General features: G+C 31.9%; 1 protein-coding gene and 1 pseudogene across 1 annotated transcript; both read right to left on the reverse strand.

Moving 5' to 3' along the window:
- Positions 1-428: 428 nt before the first annotated feature.
- LOC133181883 (complement C1q-like protein 2) lies at positions 429-3,063 on the reverse strand. The gene is made up of 2 exons (XM_061316534.1): positions 2,868-3,063; positions 429-838 (listed from the first exon to the last, which is right to left on the reverse strand). The coding sequence occupies exons 1-2, from the start codon at positions 3,061-3,063 to the stop codon at positions 429-431; spliced, it is 606 nt and encodes a 201-aa protein (XP_061172518.1).
- An 8,597-nt stretch (positions 3,064-11,660) lies between these two features.
- LOC133181892 (complement C1q-like protein 3) lies at positions 11,661-13,017 on the reverse strand (annotated as a pseudogene).
- Between the last annotated feature and the right edge of the window lie 11,534 nt (positions 13,018-24,551).

Raw genomic sequence — 24,551 nt, forward strand, 5'->3', positions numbered from 1 at the left:
AGAGAGAGAGAGAGAACAATGAAACCAACAATGCTTAATTTCCTAAAATTTCTGATTGATCAAATAGATTCAGTGCCTTCAAATGAATTATAAAAAACACGTAATTCAACAATTCAAATATTAAAAAATACTTAACTTTTCAAAACGCTTGACTCTCATTTTGATTTAATTTTTTAATGATTTCTTTGCCTTTTTTAATACTCATTCCATCTAAGAGAATTACGTGTTAAACGAACTACTATCAGACACAATTAGATTTCTTAATTAATTTGTTCATGCGCGAACAGTTGGTGAACAGACGTCTTTTGTCACTCCTAGTTTATATATTTCACAAGTATTTCATGGACAATTATAGAATGTAACTGTAAATAATATTACGTCAGAAGTTAGAATTGGTGCCAGGTTCTCTCTTTTGGTTTGTTTGTCTGTTAGTAAAGCAATGTTCCAGTGAAACCTGAGTATGCATCGCTTTGAATTTGAATGGTTTCACCATTAGCTATAATATTATCTACTTTGACATGGTCACCCCGCTTCAGTTTTACTATGACAGTTCTGCTCGTCTGACCCCAAGGTTTGTTCGGGTAATATCCCCTATATGCCCTTGCTATAATTTGCTTGTTTACTTTTATGGCAAGGCAACTCTCCACAGTGAAAGTATCAACAACAAACATATATGTTCCCGCCACTGGACACACGAATACCCCTGTTCTGTCATCATATCCATTGCCATCATTTGTCAGAATTCCATCATATTTAATAGTGTGTCCTTGACCAACAGTTAGCGTTTTGGCCCCAACATAAACAGAGAAACTGACATTTGGAGTTGGTTTTGAAGAACCTACAAATGCAATATTGCATATTAAAAATATCTTCATGCACAAAACACATTTTTTAATAGTTCAATCCTCACTTTGCAAAAAGTTAATTTAGTTGTGTTCTATTGCAGAGTCAACTCAAGGTTTAAAAGGGAAAAAAAACCAATATTTCTTTATGCTACCAAACAATTTGTACGGTAAATTCAAAGTTTCAAAATATTTCTTTCCATGTATGGTAGTTCAGTTGTGGGGTAATCAAAATACAAGATACAATTCAAACGATGTTTTCATGTAAAAAAACAAAAACAAAGTTATACACCAAAAACTTACAAAAGACGCTGTAAGAAAATTCTATAAGGTTTTCCATAACTTTTGAAAAGTGTGGATTAATCTATCAGGGGAATACAAAAGAGTGTTTAAAATTAATATATTTATATAATATATATAATATAATATATTTATATAATATATTCATATTTAATATATGACCTGTCATAATGTACTGCTTGACTGCTGTATTGCCTGATTATCCTTTCAAACACTAGCTTAATTTCAATTCCAAAGACACTGTTTTTAATGTAGATTAGACAAATTTCAAACACAGATACATATTAGAGAAAACAATTCAACTGTGTAAAGTATTTTTGATCTAGACTTTTACTTTGATTGGTTTTATTTTACTTGATGTTGTGTTGAACTCAATGTCAATGACGAAGTAAATTCCCATAGGCAATTGACGTTATATATGTTTTCTTAATCAAAAATATTAACCCAATACCTTATAGGCTTAAATCAACCTTCAATAAGGTATGGGGTTAAAAAAAAATTTAAGAAGAAAAATATGAAAAATTTAAAGACAGTAAAGAGCAAGACGGATAAGAACAATTCAATTGATTAGTACTTGTTGACCTTGACCTTCTTAATGTTGACCCTAATTCATCTGACCTTGGCTAACTAATTTTCTCTAATTTCTTTTTATATTCCTCAAACAATGTCAATAAATATATTCCTTGATGAGAGGACTTCAGCTATGCAAGAAATTTTGATTTTTTTTCTGGAACTCACATCTCCTTTTTTTTTTTTTTATCAACTTTGAGGATTCCTAATTACAACAACTCAACAATATCAGAATTTTGTATTCGTTCCTCGTGAATTTGACTTCACATATCTTTGTTTTGCTTCGAACGGATTTCAAATGATTTTATTGAATAGCATAAGAATTGATTTTTTTTTTCGCAATTTCATATAAGGGCATATCTTAGATATGTATGTACAGAATTCCTATTTTTTGGTGAAGTTAATTCATCTCGAAATATCTTCGTTTAACTTAATTTATTCAAGGTATAACTGTCTTAGCTGTTTGGTTTTATGAAATGATCAGTTTGCTCATGTGATATTTTGCTTAAACAGCATTTATAAATAAAATATCACTTGAGCAAACTGTTTGATCATCATAAACCACTCCCCCTTTCGAAAAAGACATTTATTCCTTATATTTATTTTTTTTTACCTGATCCGTGATTCATTTTTTTTTTAAATATGAGATATCAGCCTTATTTTAATTCAATGATTAGAATTCTAAGCTTAAGTCTGCAAGCTTCGCCCAGTGTATTACTATACCACACACAGCGAGAAGACAGTTTCATTACGTGATGAACAAATGGCTTTATGAAGATAGAAAGCTATTGCTAACTCAGATGGTACATTTGGAAAGTAAATATATATATATAAACACACCTTAGCAAAAGCATTTCAATATTGCCTTGACTTTCTTTGTAACTTTGATCTTGTATTTCATTATTTTTCTTAATCTAATATATTTTATTTTACCTCTCAATATAGTATCTTCCATGTGATAATGGATCTATTTACTTTACTTTTCTTACATATAACTAAGAGAAATATCACACAGATTCTCAGATTTTGTTACCCTGATGTTTCCTATGACAACTGTATGTTTCTAGATTTTAAATTACACATGTAACAGTCAGTAAAACATTGTCTTAAAATATACAAGCTCTTAATCATACCTATCAAAATTTTAAAATGTACCTGAGGTTGAGAGTTTGACCAGTTCCTTTAGTGCTGTAGAGTCCAGTGTAACTGTAGCCTTAGCATTGCTATAGATCAAGGACTTTATGGAGTCTAGTTTTGTCTGTGTGTCAGACAGTTTCCTTCCCGATACGGGGTTATACGCATTATTGACAAGATGCAGTATTGTCATCACTATATGACGGTATGTCACCATGTTCTGATATTTTTATAAGACTTGCAAGATCTGAAGATAACAAGCAAAACCTCAGGGACTATTTATATCAATAAAACTTGCATCTGATACAGAAACACATCACGCAATAAGTTCATCAAAATATCAAATAACATAAAGACTCAATTTGCAGCTAATTATTGTATATTTGTATCACTTTGCACTATTGTAAACAATTTGTTTCTTGTTCAACATTTCTCCTATGTTAGCCATGCAATATACCATGCTCATATTTACAATGAAAGCTGCACCCTGGGCAATGTTATGGATAATATCTTTGAACCTTAGACTTAAAAAGGCAATTGGTTATCATCTTTCTTCATAGGGAGTTATGTGAGAGGTTAGGTAGTGTAAATTGTTAATAAAATATTTTTACACTACATCAATGTCTCGTTAAAATTAAAAAGATTGCATCAACTCTTAGTGCTAAATGGTAAGCCACTGTCTTGCTATGTATTCTTCCATCTGCTAATCAACACATTAATGTTGTAAGGATTCATGTTCTAATGCGGTATCATCGTTATTCGATGAACACTAGTGGTTTTGGATTTCGTTTTTGAGTTGATTCACGAATACAAATGTTCATCAAAGTAAGATTTATTATATGGAAACCTTTTGTAAATAAATTTACAGTAAAATTTGTCTAATTCGGATGTTCTGTGTTCTAAAATCTTTATTACCCAAGAAGTGTGACTTTTTCAAAACATATGGTGTCAAGAGGGAATACTAGTATCCACCTCTTCAAGCAAAGTGATCGCTGTTAAGCAGTGGCCTGTATCGAAAACAGTAAAAATCTTATTATAGAAGGCTCATGAAAGGATTCACCGATATAGCTCAACCTCACCACAAACTTCTTGGAGAGGACGTCCCAGGTAAAAGATGGCACAAAAAGACCTATTGCGTTCTTGAGCAAATCGTTTCAGTAAGGAAGAAAAGATTGAATGTAGCCAGTTTTGGCCGTTTTGAGTGCAGTAAAGCATTTTCACGAAGGGGGGGGGGGGTTGTAGTATGAACTGATCATGGGGCACTAACATGGCTCTTACACTTCAAAAACCCAGTAAGACAGGATAACCCGTTTACTAAAAGTGTTACGGACATATTATTTCAAAATTATACATCAATCAGGAAAATAACATAGTAATAGTGATGGACGACTCACGTCGTCCGTGTTCAGCAACCACTGTGATAAGAGAAAAGGAAGAAACAAGAACAAAGGAGAGGACAATAACCATGTATCAAAGTTAAAAGAATACCAAGACAACACTGAAGGCTGGTTCTGACAACGACACCACAAGACCCACAAAGGCAACATAACACAGATCAAAGATTAGCTAAAATCATTAAGTGGAAGATAGAAGTCAACAGACCAACTTGGCAGATGATAGCAAAGAAACCAATAAAGTTTAAAACATATTGGTCAAAATGGATTCGATTGATGTTAAGAAATGGTATACTCTTTAATTTGGACATGGGAAGAAAATGAACAGATCTGTTACCAGACATTGGTACCATATTAAAGTGATACTTATGTTTGTACACTCCTAAAGGTGGACAATTAGGAATCTCCAGTCAACCGAGAAAATAAAAGAAAATTTTACTGGGCACCTTATTAAGACCATATTGAGACACATATTAAATGTTGTACTGTATGTGAAGCAAGAAAGAATCCACCAAGGACACCCAGAAGAATGTGGCGAACCACTTTAACCCCTTTAACGAAATATATGGAGATAACGAACAGTACTCAAGCTCAAAAGTCCATCAAACAATACAAAATAGGAGCAGAGCAAACACGGACCTCTAAACATCAGAGGTGGGATCAGGTGCCATGGAGGAGTGAGCATCCCCTGCCGACCGGTCACACCCGCCGTTTGCTCCTTGTCCTGATCGGGAAATAACGGAAAAATCCGTCGACAATTCAGTGTGTAAATAATGGCCTAACAATTAGTATGAAAAACGTCAGTCAGCATTTGACTCAATGATAAATTGTATTTGCTGACAAGGTCATTGTATCGACCATAGAACTTACGAAATGATGACTTTAAACGAGACAGCTGATATTCTTGTTTCATTAACTTGTTTGTCAATAATTTACCTCGTTTTAGAAATTGTTCATACGTAGAGCATGCTCTTGCGTATCGAATCAACTGAGAGATATATACCCCGTATGCCGGTGATGAAGGTATATTGCTGCATAAGTAAGGGAAATTGACGATTGAAAAGTTAAAGTCATCACGTTTATCATAAAGCTTGATTGTTAGATTACCATTAACGTCTTTTTCAAGTAAAATATCCAAATATGAAACAGATGTGTCAGACTCTGTGGTATCTTTTATCTCAAGCTCACCAGGATATATCGTATCGACATAAGAATGAAAATAACCATTGTTAATTGACAATACATCGTCGATATATCTAAATGTCGAGTTGAAGGCCACAGCAAGTGTTTTCTTCTTTTCACGTACAAGATTTTGGACAAATTCTGCTTCATATGAATACAAAAAAAGGTCTGCTAATAACGGGGCGCAATTGGTACCCATGGGAATTCCAATAGATTGTTGGAAGACCTGGTCTCCAAAAACCACATAGATATTGTCAATCAGAAACTCAAGCATCTTTTTAATGTCAACTTCAGAGTACTTGTGTGTACAATCAGAATGTTTTTTAACAAAATAATTTTGCAAATGACCAATGACAAGGTAAGTATATTTACGAGTTCCATTTTTATTGAAAAAGCAGCTGTCAGTTATATCAAAAAGCCTGGACTTTAATTTATCGTGGGGAATGGTTGTGTATAAAGTAGAAAAGTCATAAGTTTTTAAGCTGTTAATAACGAGTGACCATATACATCCTTGGCCCTTCACTACCGACCGAGAAGGGTAATGTTGTTATCATTTCAGATTATTTCGCCCGATGAATAGAAGCTTATTCGGTCAAAAACCAAGAGAAAATAACAATTGTAAAGGTTTTAATAGAAGAATTCATTTCAAGCTATGGATTTCCTTCCTAGGTTCATTCAGACCAAGGCAGACAATTTGAGTCAACATTGTTTCAGGATTTGAGTAAGATACTACAAATAGAAAAAAAGCAAGACATGGAGCAAGTACTAATGCTACTAAACCAGAGGAATTGGGATGACGTTTTACCATTAATGATGCTTGCCTACCGATCGTCAGGACACGATATTAAATTTCGGTAGAGAGCTAAAACTGCCTATTGACCGTGTGTAAGGTCAAAATCCAAGAGAAAGCTGACATGAAAGCTACCATGACTTTGTTGATGAGATGAAAACCAACTTAAAGTTAAATGATACTGGCGAACGAAAATTAGACAAATATGACCGTAAGCAAACCAAATTCTGATGGACGGACGGACGCAGGACAATGGGTGATCAGAAAAGCTCACTTGAGCTTTCTGCTAAGGTGAGCTTATAATTTTATGATTATCGGGATGACTTTCAACTTTTTTATCTTGAACTTGCCTTATTTATGTAGCAATATACCTTTTTCATCTACATATGGAGTTCATGTCTCCCAGTTGATTCCATACACAAGAGCATGCTATACATAGCATTAATTTCTAAAACGAGGCAAGCTATTGACAAACAAGTTGATGAAATATGGATATCAACAGTTTCGTTTTAAATCAATATTTCGCAAATTCTTTGGTCGATAGCAAATATATTCTATCGTTAAGTCATGGTTCTCCATCAGTTCAAATTTAACTGTGGCTCAAGACTTACGCAAAGTGCAAATATTCGAGATCATTTCGCGACCAAAGTCGCGAAGGAACCGCGAAATAAATTGAAAAAAACACAGCCCTTGTGAATCAATAGATTAATTCACAAATGGCATTAATAATTTCCCAAAATGACTGATAAATTCCATAATAAAAACAATTAATCGATATCGATTAAACGGAGCGTAAACAACAAGAGGCCCATGGGCCACAACGCTCACCTGAGTAACTTTCGCCTTGCTGTTTTTCACCTGATTTCCCCCCTTGTAGTACTTATTGTGGCCCTGCCCTACCCCCAGGGTCATGATTTAAACAATTAGAATCTACAATACCCCAGGATGCTTCCACATAAGTTTCAGTTTATCTGGCCCAGTGGTTCTTGAGTAGAAGATTTTTAAAGATATTTTCTACATATTTCAATGTAAAACTTGGATACCCTATTGTGGCCCCTGTCTACCCCCCGGGGTCATGATTTTAACAATTTAGAATCTACAATACCCCAGGATGCTTCCACATAAGTTTCAGCTTTTCTGCCCCAGTGGTTCTTGAGTAGAAGATTTTTAAAGATATTTTCTACATATTTCAATGTAAAACTTGGATTCCCTATTGTGGCCCCGCCCTACCCTAGGGGGTCATGATTTTAAGAATTTAGAATCTACACTACCCCAGCATGCTTCCATTTAAGTTTCAGCTTTTCTGGCCCAGTGGTTCTTGAGAAAAAGATTTTTTAATGACCCCACCCTATTTTTGTCTTTTCTTGATTATATCCCCTTGGAAGGGGGCAAATAAATCAATTATTAGTATCTTACAACTTGTAAATTTAAAAAAAAACACTTAAGGATATCCAACACACCCAACCCTAAAGATTTCCTGTCATATGATTTTTGATAATTTCGTATATTTTATACATGACTACATTTACTATGTGTATGCACATTTTTGACAAAATCGTTCGATTCATATTTGGACAGGAAGTTCCAAAAATTACCACCACCACCCCTTTTTGGGGTAAACTGCTGAAAGTCATAAAATTATATCTTCGTGGATCTATTGCTAATTTTTCAACATTATGAAAATACATACGATACACGTACGATGTTTTGACTCGCAGTGCCAATGCAATTCCAAAGACTGGTTATCAGCAGAACTATCAAAGCATGAATATATATTTATGAATATTAATTGATAATTAAAAAAAATCATTTTTAATTATCGTGAAGTGTGAAAAATGGCTTGTCTCTTTTCATTCATGTGTCCAGCGAGATCTCGAGGATAATTGATTGTGCAAACTAAACATTGGACCCTAATTAGAGTAAATTAACAGTTTAGCATTAGAAACTGAAAAACGGTCGGTACCTAAAGTAGAGTTTCATTTGATTTATAAATTTATATATTTATCGTACTAACGACGGCAATATAACTGTGGCGCTGACATTTAAACGGTGGTGGAACTATGGCGCTGATATTTTAACTGTGGCGCTGCAGAATTTAACTGTTAAACAGCCTATGGAGAACCCTGGTTAAGTCGAATGCTGACTGACGTTTTTCACGCCGATTTTTCGGCCATCATTTACACACTAAATTGTCTAAAGATTTTTCCATTAGTCCGATCATGACAAGGAGCACACGGAGTGTGACCGGTCTACATCTGATTACTCCTCCATGGCACCTGATCCCACCTCTGATAATTTTAGATGTTCGAGTTTGCTCTGCTCCCAATTTGTATTGTTTCTATGGATTTTTGAGCTTGATTACTGTTCTTTATCTCCGCATTCCATTCAATTTGTAATATTTAATCTTTTTTTAGCTTGATCACTTTTCTTTATCTTTAAGGTATCACTTCTAGTATTTTGTTTGTTTGTTTGTTTTATTTTATAATTTGATGAAACAGTTTGCTAACGTGATAATTTGCATAACACAGAAAACGTTTATACATAAAATTTTCAAGTGAGCAAACTGTTTGATCATCATCATAAAAAAACAGACAGATCGATATTCCTTATTTTTACATTTTTCCTGAACATTGATTCAATTTTTAAAAAAATTAGATATTTGTATTATTCTTATTCAATATCTGCAAGTTCTTGTCCATTGTATTACTAAGCCACACAAAAACGAGAAGACATTACTTTTACGTGATCAACAAATGGCTTTATGAAAAGCAATGTAATTGTAAAGCCATGAAAAGACATGTAATTGAAGCTAATTCTTTATTTAAATGTATTATTTTATTGTATTATTTTATCTTGGACAAAGACATTTGTAAATGTAAATATTCACATTTCAATGGTTGACTTTGCATTTTTTGCTATCATACCGACAAGAAGTCTAGATTGGCTACAAAAGTCACCTGCATAATAGCCAAATTTATCATGTTGTTAAATTAGTAAAATGATTTAATGTGTTTCTTCAGTGATAAAGAAATGTATGATGAGTTTGTTTCATTTCAATATTTCCTGTGTATTTATTGCTTTCTCGTCTAAGTATCTGAGTTCTGATTTGAGAAGATTTGAATTAACTATAGCTAGAAGTCTTTCAAATGATATATGTCATTTCTGACCCAGCATATAAAGAACATGATCTCAAAAATGTGATCATTTAAATACTAATATTCCAAATTTCTTTTTGCAAAAAATGGAATTTCCAGCCCAAATTAGCATGACAATTCAACTTTTTGCTCAAATTGATATGCAAGCACTCTCATGACTTACAGATTTGAAGTTTTGTTTTTGAGTCAGGATCCTAGGGCCAGGATGGGTCCATGGATGGCCTAAAGTTTTACACAGGAAGACATGTATAAGGGAAAAAATGCATTTGTCTGGAATAACAACGCTTAAATCTTTATATCCATATGCAAAAATCCTTACATTGTGTAGATTTAAAAAAAGTATGTCATTTCAATCTTTTTTTTCATAAAGAGGCAGGGCATATTTTCTCAGAGAAAAAAAGGAATTGATTTGATTTTGCAAAGGTGATTTGGTGACTGAATTCTGAAATACCAAAGGAATGTGTGAAACCAGCAAACTAAGAGAAAATGGATAGAACTAGATGAAAAAAACAGGTAATGTGCAACACCAAAACAATTTTTCTAACAAATGTTCATTCAAGGTTTATTCAAGGTTTATCAATATTAAGATCATTAAATAGGTAATTTCCTAAAGTGTGTGTTGAATGCATAATATATCAGGAACTCTTACATGCTGGAAATAATGAAAATGTCTTTAAAGGATATCCACTCCTCAGCCAAGTACGGTGACTATTAGAATTATTACTTAATTTAAAAAAGGCTCAAAATAAAGCTTTCATGTAGCAATTTTTATTTCAAGCATCTCAATATGATTTAAGGTTCTTTGAAGTCTTAGAAACTGTCTTTAAAAAGTTTGACATTTATACCCCCAGAAAAGTACAAAATAAAGGCATTTTTAGAGAAGTCAAATTTCCTTTTAACTATCCTTAGATACCAATGCTATTAAGTATATGAAATTAGAAGCGATCTGTGATGTCGAGAAATGATAACTCTAGCTTTGTCGCACAGTATTATAAACAATTGAAATTAAAGTTACATGATTTTGACTCAACCATGTGTTTCTTTTAAGATATCTGTATCATAAAGCGAAAGATTTATGAAAATTGTGCGTGTAGCGAAGATATGACAACTATAACTGCACTGTAAAGCAAGAAAATACTGCACAATATAAGTGCCGGAAAAAATCTACTGTTTCATTGTTATCGTACATGTCAAGGTCCAAGCTCCAGGCAGCTCAGTATTACGTTACGCTACAACTCCATTAGTCGTAAGGAAATTTCCGGAGAATTGACACTGTTTGGAGTATGGTCAAGGTCAGGCCACTTTTATTTTTAGCGTAAAATTGTAAACAACATTCAATTGGAGCATACAAAAGTGAGAAATATGTTCTTTTATTGAAGATTGTATCAAATTTCTTGGTCTACTGACATTCATTTTTTTTGGTATTTGAAACCATGGCAACTTCTTCAACTTTTCTGCGCACGCGTACAATAAGGAGGAAGAAGTAAAGCAATATTTTCATCTTGGGCTATACAAAAAAAATTCTCCATAAAAGTAGATTTTTTTAGGTTCCAAAACCTTAATATTCTGAAACCTAATACTTTCAGGAATTGAACAAAATTTACAAGGGTCATGCAAAAATTCTATATTTGTCAATTTTTTTCGTTTGTGCGTCACGGTGTTGCTTTAATAAAGAATTAGAAACCATATAAGTATTTTTAAAATGTCATTTTCTCCAAATGCATGGATACCCTAGTTTTTTTTTATTCTAAAATATATTGGTTTATCAATCTTCAACTAGAAAATCCATAGCTTTTGCTTTTATTAGCGTTTCTTGAAAAGAAGTTTGTGATTTGCTGATTTTCCCGATATAATATGGTTAACTATAATGATGAAGAATTACCATGGGTAAGTACACATTACTTTATGAATTCAGAAACACTTTTACGAGCAATTTCAAGTACAGTACCTAAGGATCGAAATACGTTAAGAAAGTCATTTTCATCATACAGCGACCCTATCTTTTTATAACTTAAATAATAAAAGGAAGTAAAATTGTCTTTTAATCATCAATTACATAAATTTGTAAACTGTATCATGATATCCAATTACATATGATTGATTGATTGTATGTTGTTTTACGTCCCATTCGAGAATTTTTCACTCATATAGAGACATTGGAAGAAAGCCAGTGAGTTTTGACATTGCAGATGTACAATTACATCACACAAAAAAAGACAATATATATTCATTACTTATACACTTTCTTCTGTATTATTATATTACTGTACAAACTCTTTTTTATTTTCTTGATCTGTTAGTAAAGTAGTGTTCCAGTAAATCCCGAGATTCCACTGTTATATATTGGAAGATTTGCATCACTACTTACATTATCAACTTTTACATGATCACCGTGCTTTAGATTAACTATCACAGTTCTGCTTGTCTGACCCCATCTATTTCCTTGGTGAGTTGACCTAAACACACATGCTACAGTTTGCTTGTTTACTTTTATAGCAAGCCAGGTCTCGACATTGGAGAGAGTATCAACAACAAACATGTATGTTCCCGCCACTGGACACACAAATACCCCTGTTCTATCATCATATCCATTGCCATGGTTTGTCAAGATTTCATCATATTTAATGGTCTGTCCTTTTCCAAAAGCAAGAATGTTTTTCCCGATATAAACAAAGAAACTTACTCTCTTATTTTGATTAAAGTAACCTGCATATACTTTGTCTGCAATTGAAAATAATGTTCATCAAATATATGCATCAATAAAATCAATAAAGAGAATGCAAAATGATTTAACTCTTATTAATTATTATTATGCCTGTCATGTCCAAAAATGCGATACTTGTCCTGCCCAAGCTTCTGTCTGCCAATCAATTCTTTCTTGTGCTCAATTTTTTCTTTTAAAAAAGACTTGTTTTCAAAACATTTCATTAAAATTTTAAAATACCTGATTTGGAGAGTTTGACCAGTTCCTTTAATTCACTCACGCGCATCTTAGCGAATGCAGTCTAATTATGACATCATCCAAATTTCATATATCTTTAGTTCAGTTTATCGTAAGCTAATGACATTATTTTTGGGTTAAGCTTATTCATCCTAGTTTCTTCATTTCACTTTGTATAAGAATACATCCTAACACTCTTGAAACCTTTGAACATTACCAAGAGAACAGTGACATTGTACATCTTTGTAGCTCTGATCTTGTATTTCCTTATTTTGCATCAAACTTATTTTTTGTTTTTATGTCTGTATATAGTTCCGATGTTAATAGATCTAGGATATACTTCATTACATATAACTGCGAGAAATATTCAGATTCTCAGATTTTGTTACTTTCACCTTTCCTGTGATTTTAGACTTCTCTTTCTTAATTTTGAATTGCAAATGCAGCTGTCAATGGAACATAACAGTCGTAAACAAAAATCTCTATTTTTAAAAATGTTTATATTGTACCTGAGGTTGAGAGTTTGACCAGTTCCTTTAGAGCTGTAGAGTCCAGTGTAACTGTAGCCTAAGCATTGCTGTAGATCAAGGACTTTATGGAGTCAAGTTTTGTCCGTGTGTCAGACAGTGTTCCTCCTGACACAGGGTGATAATTATTCACAAAATGTAGTATCAACATCAATACTTGAAGATATGTCGCCATGTTTTGTATTTTAAACGATATTTAAAAAGAACTGAATTTAACACTCAAAATCCCAGGTACTATTTATATAATAAGACATACATCTGTTACAGTAAAAGATCATGCAATTAATTCATCAAAATATCATATAACTTGTGACCTTTTTTTATTTTTATTGTGCCATTTATTTAATCCTATGCATAAGTTTAGGGGGAGCTCTGGAGTCATTAAAGGGGTCTGGATACGGTTGCATTGATAACAATTTTAAATATCTATTTTTATTCAAAATTAATGATATGAACTTGCATGAATATTCTAAGAATTCAATGATAACGACATTCTTCATAATATCATGTCAAACAGCTGTGTTTGTAAACAGGACAAGAGATCTGTTATTGTTAGTGTTTACATTTTACCGAGTGTGTTCAATTTGTTTAGTCTGCACACATCACTGAGCACGGAATGACATACTGCTGAGTTGGTTTTACGCTGAACTTTCTGGATTATAGTTTTCATATTTTTCATTAATACACAACAAAAAGACTTTTTTTTCTATGGTTAAAGTTTACTTTGTGAAAGTGCAAGGATATGACATTGTGTCAATCAAACGCGTCCTGAAAATCGGAGTTTTAAAAATTTCTAGATAAAAGAACTTTCTTAACACGCTATCAATATATTTCGGTGTGAAATGCTCTAGCAAGATAAACATCATGATATTAAATGAAATTTGGGAAAAACAAACAGTAATCAAGCTCAAAAGTCCATTGATACAATACAAATTCGGAAAAAAGCAAACTCGGATCTCTAAATACATCATAGGTGGGATCAGGTGCTATGGAGGGGTAAGCATCCCCTATCGACCGGTCACACCCGCCGTGTGCTCCTTGTCATAATCGGGCTAACGGAAAATCCGTCGACAATTCTGTGTGCGATGACCTGACAATCGGCATAAAAAAGGTCAGTCAGCATCTGACTTGATTATAGATTATATTTGCTGACAAGGTCATTTTATCGACCAAAGAACTTGCGATTGTTGACTTTAAACGAGACTGTTGATATCCTTGTTTTATCTACTTATTTGTCAATAGCTTGCCTCTTTTAAAAATTGTTCATACATAGAGCGTGCTCTTGAGTTTCGAATCAATTGGGAGACATAAACTCCATATGCAGGTGATAAGGGAAGTTCATAAAAAAATTAAATTCATCACGTTTATCATAAAGTTTTGTTGTTAGGTTACAATTAACATAGATCTTTTTCTTTTAATATATCTTAATATAAAACAGATGAAGCAGACTCTATAGTGTCTTTTATTTCAGTTCACAGGGGTATATCGAATCGAAATATGAATGAAAGTAACTATTGTCATTTGACAATACATCGTCGATATATCTTATAAATGTCGAGTTGAAGGCCACAGCAAATGTTTTCTTTTATTTAGGTTTAAGATTTTTCATAAATTCTGTTTCAAATGGATACAAAAATAGGTCTTCTTAAACGGGGCGCAATTGGTATCCATGGGAATTCTGACAGATGTTTGAAGACTTGCTCTTCCAAAACTATGTAGATATTGTCAATCAGAACCCCAGGCATCTTTTTTAATATCAACTCCAGTGTGCTTGTGTGTACAATTAGAATGTTTTAAAACTAATTTAACAATTTTTCCCCAGCATTAAAATGAGACTTTTGTTTATCAAAAACCTGAGCATAAAAATATTAATACATAACATTCACACAACACATATGTATTTTTAGCAAACTGAAACAATGTACATACAAGTCGAGGAGATTTAACACCCACCATCATTTACTATAGATATCTACCATTGTTTTCATTTATTGACTTTTCATTTTTTTTCTGCAATAAAAAAACTTTTTTGGATATGTTAATTAAGAAAAATTAAAGAGATATTTTTAAACAAATTTATTTCTTTGAAATCAAACAAAATAACAAGGATTAAATATCCTAAAACCTGAAATAGTAATAATAATGTATCGCTTTCTCAAAAAATAACAGCAAGCTTTTTGGAATACATTTTACCAAACACTTTCACCATCTCAGTTTTAGGAAATGTATTTACTTGCATAATCCACCACACTGACGCACTTGGATTTCTCGGAGTCTGTGAATCCAAATGAATTTTTTGTCAATTCCTCGAAGACTTTTGAAAAGAAAATATGAAAGTATCATGTTGAATTTTGCATTAACCTCCACTTAGTAAATTCAAAATTTACAACATAATAGATGATCGAATAATGTTATTTTTGTACATTTAAAAGTTTAAATACACCTTAAATAATTTGACATGGCTTTGTCAGCAAGCCTCTTAACCAAGAGTAATAATATTGATTTTATGAAAATAAATTGAAAAAATTAACTCAATAATTTTGTCATTATCAATACAGATTATGATATTGAGAAGAAAATATCCTAAAATGTGTCGTTAAGTTGACCTTCTCATGAAATATTTTGTACCCAAATAATACTATCATAATGACTTTTCCCAAGCACATTTCGAGTACACAAGGATACGGTGAGTTTATTATATAACAAAAAAATTATAATTATCGTGTTAATTGGCTTTTCCAAGCGATTTATATGAAAAATTTTCAAAAATTATAAATGACCGTCACGTGTTCAACGAGAACATGTGTTTCATTTATTCGTTCGTTTCTTTGTTTGTTTAACGTCCCTTTCGAGAATTTTCCCTCATATCGAAACCCCACCACTTTCAGGTGGAGGACTGCAAATTTAACCTTTACTCGGCACTCAGGTCCTTTGAGCAGTGAGAAACCGGGCCTCGCAATTTAATATTATGTTCTGAAAGCATTTTCAAGTTTTGGGAAGATTTTACATAGGTGCGAAAGGTAATTATTAGTTTTTGACACCAATAGCGTGTGCGACATTCTCTTGTCACTGTTGATTTTTAACCGAATTTTCGGTTTTCTCTTCTAATTTTAAATGTAATTTAACACATATAATGTAAATACTGCTAAAATGATGGAAATATATGTATGTATTTTAAATGAACTCATTTTATTCTTCGAAACAGCAACAAATATAGGGTAAATCAATGATAAAGTAGTTCTGGTATGATATTTGGGAAAAATTTTATTTAAAATAGTATTTAATATTTATTGATTTACACTGCATAAAAATTTTATTGTATGAAAAAACTGAGAAACTGGGAAAGAAGGATGCAAAAATATATACGTAATTATCTTTATATGTGTGAGTCCTGTAACAAAGATGTCTACAACATACAGAACATCTATCATCTTTCAACCTGATAAATAAATTGTAACATCGGGGGTGTTGTTTCCGAAAAGGAAATGTTCTCTACAAAAAAGAGACGCCATAGGAAATTAAACTGTGATATTTCCGGATAAAATGTTAAAATTTATAAAAACCCCATTTCAAAACAAATGCATAAATGATATGCATACTAAAATTTGTACCACCAGAATAATATTGCACTCCTTTGTGAATTGAACCTTCATTCTTTTTTTTCTTCAATTGTTTTGTGTGTATTTTAACTTTTTTATTGAAATTGATTTATGTTGAAGTAAATATTTGATTTCAAACTTCATATTCTTGTATACATTTGTATAATTGAAAAAATATATTTAAAAAAAAAGACGATGAATTACTCCAGTAAATTTTAATAGAAGCCGTGATAAATTTTTAAAAAAAGGCTGAGTGATTTTTTTACCTTAATGTGAGGTACTGGAAAACTCAATCTACAGATGTTCGTTTCGAATATTGTATTGAAAAATCATTCTATGTATAATTAGATTGATTTCTGTTAGCAAACGATTTCCTATTCATCAACAACCCTTGACCAACAACAATGAGTGAATGCTAGAATTGCATGAAAGACTCATTATTTAATATATAATATACAAATCTGATGGCAACATTCATTGGTTAAAGCATATGATCATGCAAAAAATGTCTTTCCCATAAGCATAAATACAGTTCAGCAATAGCTTAAACAAAGGATAGAAAGCAACAAAAAAATCAAAGCAACCAACAACAAACGATGATATTGATGTCTAATAGTCAAAATCCTAAACTACATGTATTTCATAAATAAAGTGGACAACATGAAAAAAAAATACATCAACATTAACAACAGCCAAACGAACAGCCCTCGACTTCTGCTAAACACCCAGCTTCCCAACAAATAGCAATGCCGAATATAGATCTGAAAATTGTGACTTCTGCATGTATATATGTACAAAACACAGTTAACCTTAAAGATTTTATGACGATTGGAGTATGGTTAAGGATATGTTGTCGACAAAGGATTTACATGAACAAAAAAAAACATGAATTTCCATATCTTTATTATTGCGGTTTAGAATGCCGTGTATCGGTATATACACGTATCCTTTGAAGACAACTTAATGATATGCATATCATAATACTTTACTTTAAAATTTTTACAAGAGTCTCTCAAACAATAAGACGCTGAAACCATTTTTCTGTTGTTTTTTTTTATTTGTAGACAAAAATGAACAAGTAGTTGTAAAAGGGTATGAAAAGGATACTTTTCAATCAGAGATATGTCCTGATATCTGTTAGCCTTTCATGAAAACAATATCTGTAACAATGCCTGTGTGAAAAGAGCCATGTTATCTCGTAAACGTTGAAAACGGAAATACATTGCTTATATAAATTTACAATGCTTTTGCATGTATTTATTTCAAACACAATTCTACGTTTATTTAATATATTTTATTGAAAAAATCAAAAGGGTTGGAAAAATTCTAACAATTTACTGGTTCTTTGCTTAAATATAACAAAATGTCATGCAAAATATTACATAGAACGCTGAAATTTTACCAGAGAGATTTTTTTTTACTTTTTGGCTAAATATAACGCCGTTCCACTGCAAAATTATTCCTCATCAGTTGCAGTTCATTCATTTTTAACGTATAATAACATACCACACAAAAATCGTACGAGTAAATACATTTATATGCAATTCTGAACATCCCGAGAAAAGGTTGACTGCACTTAAGGACAAGCGAAAATTCCGACAAAATAAAATTCCAAAACAAACATTTTACTTTTAATTGCAGGAATGGTCAATATCTAATCTACAACTTTACGTAATTACATTAAATAAAAGTATGTATTTAGGAAGTACGAAGCTGTTTTCAAAGGCGGGGGTCATAGCAATTTCTTGAATCTCCGTACGATAATGATGAAGCCCACTTTTTACTGACGTCATACATAGCGCATGTTTGTCTTTTGCTCTCCGTTAAACAGTTGTTGCATATTTGCATTAATAATGTTTTTTCCAAAGGAGATTAATAGAAAAACATACGTTCATGGTTTAAAAGAGAAAAAACTGCTTCTCCTTACATTCGCTCTCGTTGTTGTTACCAAGACTTTGGCATATTGAAAATATAATTCACAACGTGATTTCTTTCCAAAGGTAACTCTGTTAATACTTAATTCCGTCACGTGACTTGTAAGGTATCATGTTTTAGCTAACTAGGACACTGTGCTTGAACACGTTGAATTGTCGGGCATCGATTCAAAATATTCTTTACTTACATGGACGTGCTCACATTATTAATTTCGTTTTGAAACCTTTTTAAATAGTGTAATTGTACCATACAGAATAAAGGGGGAGTTGGGAGAGAGTAATCTCGTATTTTTGTACATGTCAATGTTATTTATCTAGTCGAATTACAGAGCCATTCTTACAATGTTACCACCACCTCCCATGTATACCTTATGTTTAATCAAGACACGTAAGTGTAAATTCTCTATATTTTGAAAGCAGTAAGGACAAAAACATAGAATTATTTCATTGTATCAAAGCCTCAAATCATTTTAACATTTAAATTTGGTGCCAAATAAGGTTGAAATATTAAGGTAACAGAAGCGACGGAAAAAGACCAAAACCCAGCGTTATGTGCAGTTATCCTTTATGTAAAGGCAATTTTATGATCAATACTAATAATACTTTAATGTATGCTGATACTAATAATTAATTTACCACATATAGAAAAAGAACTAATATATAAAAGAAGCATAATTTTCAAAATAAAAGAACAGCTTCTCTGACTTTGCCTGCGGCGAAATACTCTAGTGCCTGAAAAAAACAACTCGACACGATCAGATTCTTTTTTAAAAAATCGAATTTAAAATTTTTCTTAGCTTCATGTCTTTATGCACGCGATTCCCTCTTCATCTCAAATCTTTAATTAGCAGCAAACGGCAAATGTTGAATTATTAATTCGCATACAACGTGCATACAGATAGCAACATAAATGAAATAAATATTTCATGCAAATAAGTAAATATAAACAAACTAGGACTAGAACTTAAACAAAAAGGCAATTAAAAAATACCAACTGCACCCACAAAGAAACAAATGCATGCACATACACAAATGATGATATTGACAGTTTATATAACTGAAACCAAGAATAAATCGTGTAAAACAACACATCAACAACAATTATAATCTAGACCAAAATTTCTTGACTTCATCTACGCACTTAACTCTATGACAAATAGCACAATGCAGAACACAGCCCCGGACATGACGAGTTCTAGACATCACAGAACACTGTAAAGTATGCAGAGAAACTGGTTGCTTTTATTATGATAAGACATTTGTGACGTCAAGGATGTGGTTTTGGACAAAGGAAATGTTTTGCGGAAAATAACTAAAGCAAGGAAATTACTTTGACGTTCGTGGTTTAACGTAGAAATTTATAGGTTAGTTTTTGAAGGCAACTGAAATTATATATATATATATATATATATATATATATATATATATATATATATATATATATATATATATATATATATATATATATATATATATATATATATATATATATATATATATATATATATATATATATATATATATATTCTTTCATGGTCTATCAATCTTTATTCAAATTAGACAAAACAACATTTTCCCCTAAATGCAATTTACTGTACATTTCTCTTTTTGAAAACAGATGTCTAAAAAATTAAAGAAATATCAATGTCTTACTTGTTTTATCTGTAGATTTTGTTTATCTTTTTTTATTTTCACATATAACTTTTTATTACAAAATTAAAATGCCTATCTGACTTTTCTTGACAGGTAATTAGATATTTATACATCTATTATTGTCTAGTGTGTCCTTTAGCAACCAAAACCATTTTAACATTTTCTTTGAAAAAAAAAATACAATAAAAAAAGGGATGCAATCGTACTCTGCCTTAAAACATAACCACTATTTTTTTTAATTATGAAATTTATAAATGAGTGAGAGTTTTAAAAAATGTAGGATTTTCAGATTAAAAGAATGTCTTTGAAATAAATACATTTGTATATGTTTCTGATAAAAACTATTTGTATGCACGTTGTTTTATCCAATATTCATTTTGTATCAAGTTTTGGATTTAAAGAGGGGTTCATTTGCTTTATTTTTTTTTATTCATGATTGCTAGGAAAAAATCTTTGACTTAGTTGCTACTTATGTACATTTTGTAAACCTCCGTATTATTCGAAAAATATATGTAAATGCCTATCCTGAAATCTTGTAAGGAAGGCAACTTTAATAAAGCTCAAAGATGAAAAGAAAACTTTAAAAAGGCCTGCAAATGTTTTAATGGCTTGCAAATGTGTCCGTTTACTGACAGACATATAAGTCAGAATTCTTTCTTAGACTTCTTTTGTATACGAATAGAGCTGCTTAAAAATGTCAAGAAAATGTTTATTTTGATACGAGTAACCGGTTAATCGGTCGGAACGTCTTGCGGTTTACCGATTAGCAATTTTATATTCGATTGCCATCCCTAAGATGAATAATCCGTTACAACTTTTACATCTCTCCCTGTTTTGCAAATAGCTATCGATCCGTAGCTCGCTTGTCTGAAAAAAAAATGGGATGGACGAACTATCCCTTTTTTTTCAAGTCCAGCAAGCTACAGATCTGCAACTATACTGAAAATACTTTCATAAGAAATGACCAGTGACCAACATTAATAAAGTAGACACTCGTTTGTCTATCTGTTATCAAAAACTATACACTTTCAATACTAAAGCAACGACTGTCTCATGTTTTTCTACATCTACAAACTTTCAGGTTTTGTGTCGGAAATGTATGTGGTTTAAAGGGGTTGGTGTTATTTCCTTGTACATGTACAGAACTACCCACCTCTCTATTTACTGCAATTGCATTTTAGTATTAAGATATTGATTGCATTTAAGCAAGCAGAGCAAATAGATTGACAGATTGATCGTATGTTGTTTTACGTCCCGTTCGAGAATTTTTCATTCATATAGAGACGTCATTATATACCGATTAAGGGCTTCAACTTTAGACTTTTACTCGGCACTCAGGGCCATTGAGCAGTGAGGGTTCTTTATCGTGCCAACGCCTACCGTGACACGGGGCCTCGGTTTTTAAAGACTCATTCGAAGGACCCACAACTTTTACTTCAAAAATACCGAGCGCTTGGCGAAGGAACAGTTGCTACCTATTTTTTTATCGACTTAGGTCAGTCACGGCCGTGATTCGAACACAAGACCCTCCGATCACGGAGCGGGTGCGCTACCGACTGAGCTACCGTGATGGTCAGAGCAAATGGAAAGTAGGAAAAATGGATTTTAAAAATAGATATATTTATATTGACATTTGTATAAAACGTTTTGTTAATTTGGTCGCTTTTCAACCACTTAAAACTGTTGAACTCATGTCGTTACTGTTGTTGTTACTGATGATGTTTGTATTTGTTTTTGATAGTGGTTTCTTTTTTTTCTTTCTTTTTTTTTTCGGTTTTCCGGGTGGTTGTAATTTGTTTTCGAGATGTTCACTGCATGCATATGGAAAACTGTCAGCCAAAACAAAGTCCATATGTACGTTCATTGCAAAATTTTCTAATGAAGAAAACGTTGCTATTGTTCACAATTATAGAAAAAAAATACAAAAAGCCTAAAAATGAATTAAATTATGTTTAAAAGCATTTATTTTCGAACGTACGCTAACATGGAAGACAATAACTCATGTTCATAGCAAATTACAAGTAAATAAAAGCATAAATATACATATTTCATGCAATGCTAAAATTATACAAAGATCAGAGATACATGCAAATCAGTATCGTACTGTCGACTTGAACTGCAATGGACAGAAAATTAAATGATGAGCAACAACATAAAAGGGTAATTTAAACACGACGATAAATTGACCTCGGAGAAAAGCAACATCAAATATTAAAAACTACAACAGCAAAGCTAAATACATGTAGCCTCCACAAACAGTATCGAAGAAAGTTTTGTGGCTGACATACAGACATTGGGGGGTGGGGGGTATCTCTTAACGTTACTTTTTATGACAATTTCTCCGCATCTCCCTTTTTGCCTTTTCATCCGCAATTTTCATTACTGTGAAAAGTTTCATAAATTTGGTGAGTATTTTATGTGACTAAAAAAACTACAAATGCTAGATCCTGGTTTATGCACAATCTTAACAATAAACCATAAAATCTATTGCATATTATAGTATTCTTTAGATTCAAAGGAACTTGTAACCAAGATTTGTTCTCTATAGTGGCTGATCTTATGATGTCTAGTGGTGTTTAGTTGAAAATTAATAAACAACATCTGTATTGATTGATCAAATAAAGCAGATGAAAGTACGTAAAATATTATACAACTGATTCGTGCGTTACATTGATGGAAATCTTTCATGCAGGCAGCTTTAAAAAAAAACTGGTCAGAACTATTTTAAGTTTAGTCCGTTGATTAAGAGAATGGTTTTCTTAGGAAATAAAGAAGAAAAAATATTCAGTGGATTTTGATAATTAGTAGTCTAAAAAGCGACATTTTCTGACATGATCAAACGCTGCTATCACGACTATAGGACCATAACATGATGCCAGAAAGATATTGACTCTATAAGTAAAAAGAAATGCATTATATATGTGTGTTGCAAGGTATTAAATACATGTATTCAGTGCAAAATATGCATTGTAACAACGAGAATTAAGATTTCTTGAGATCCTCACTATAAAGTACAATTGTTTGTTGTACATTTAAGAATACTTGCGTTAGATATTTACAATATTTAATATAAGATTGATTGTGTCTTCTTTTTAGTTTCACGTGGAGAATTCCTAAGCCAATGCAATGGGATTGCCAAGAACTTTAGTGAATGAAAATTTGTTATAATGCATAAAAAATGTTACATGAACTTGTATAAACATCTGCTTGTGGAACTTAAACAGGAACAACAATGAAAAACAACAAAATGTAGTCAAAGCAACTGATAGGTCGATAATTATATAGAATATAAAATATTAAATATAGGTTATTAAACAGTGAAACCAGTCAACCACCACCATAACATTACTACCAAACAATTAAGATACTATAAGTTAACAGCAACAATGACTTTTCCCAAACTTTCTACCAAATAACGTTGCCAGACCCCGCTTATACAAAGAGATGCAGGCACGGTGCATGACTGCACAGTAAAATTTCAGGGAAACTCCTGTACCTTATATCATGATCCGAAAATCGTGACGTCAGAGATGATGTTCTGGACAAAGGAAATGCATTTTTCTAAATAAGCAACGACAGGAAATTATTTTGTAGTTTGTGGTTAAGAATTGTGTATAAATACTAATATTCTGGAAGACACCTGAAGACACCAGATACACCCGTATTAAAAAAAGATATGTCACATCAAGGTGGGTGGTATGCCTAAAACTCTGTTTACATTCATTTTGATCGTTCATCAGTCCCCTGTTTTATGAAAGAAAAAATTAAGGACTTATATCAAAATTTTATTTTGACTAACTTGTGATTCAAATGTGAATAAGACAAATGTACATGTAGTTGAATTTAGTTGATTTTGGCAATTTCAAGTTTTTCTGTGTTTAGCGTCCATGTGCGCCTTGGTTTTTTTACACCCAATATCAGAAAAAAAAACCCAAATAAAATCAGAAGAATCTGAAATTGATAATTCTGGTCAAAATCTTTAAATTCTGTATTTCTGTAAATATTTGTCTACAATATGTCATAATAGACATGTCTTAAGCATTTAATACCTTGATTTTACTGAAGTACTAAAGAATTATAATATATATATATATATATATATATATATATATATATATATATATATATATATATATATATATATATATATATATATATATATATATATATATATATATATATATATATGCTAATGAATATGTAAAATAAATAAATGAATTGAAATCAAATCCTTAAAATTTGAAAGGCATCATTTCTGTGACAATTACGTCTGTGTTTTATTTTTATCTTTTTTTTTCTTTTGGCTTGCGTGTTTTTTGCACATAGGTAGGTTTTTGAAAGATGGGTGGACGCTAAACAGAGAAAGTACTTTGAATGTACAATTAAGTCATGTTCTTTCGTTAAAAAAATAATTAAGGCCGCTTTAAAAATTATACATGAACGAGTATTTACAGAGCATAAAGTAGGAGGCCATGGTGGTCATGGTGGTCATGGTGGTCACGGCGGTGGAGGAGGAGGGGGTGGACATAA

The sequence above is a fragment of the Saccostrea echinata genome, unplaced genomic scaffold (assembly GCF_033153115.1).
Source record: "Saccostrea echinata isolate AGI-Se365-2 ecotype Australia unplaced genomic scaffold, CSIRO_AGI_Sech_v1 ptg000001l, whole genome shotgun sequence".
NCBI classification, from domain to species: Eukaryota; Metazoa; Mollusca; class Bivalvia; order Ostreida; family Ostreidae; genus Saccostrea; species Saccostrea echinata.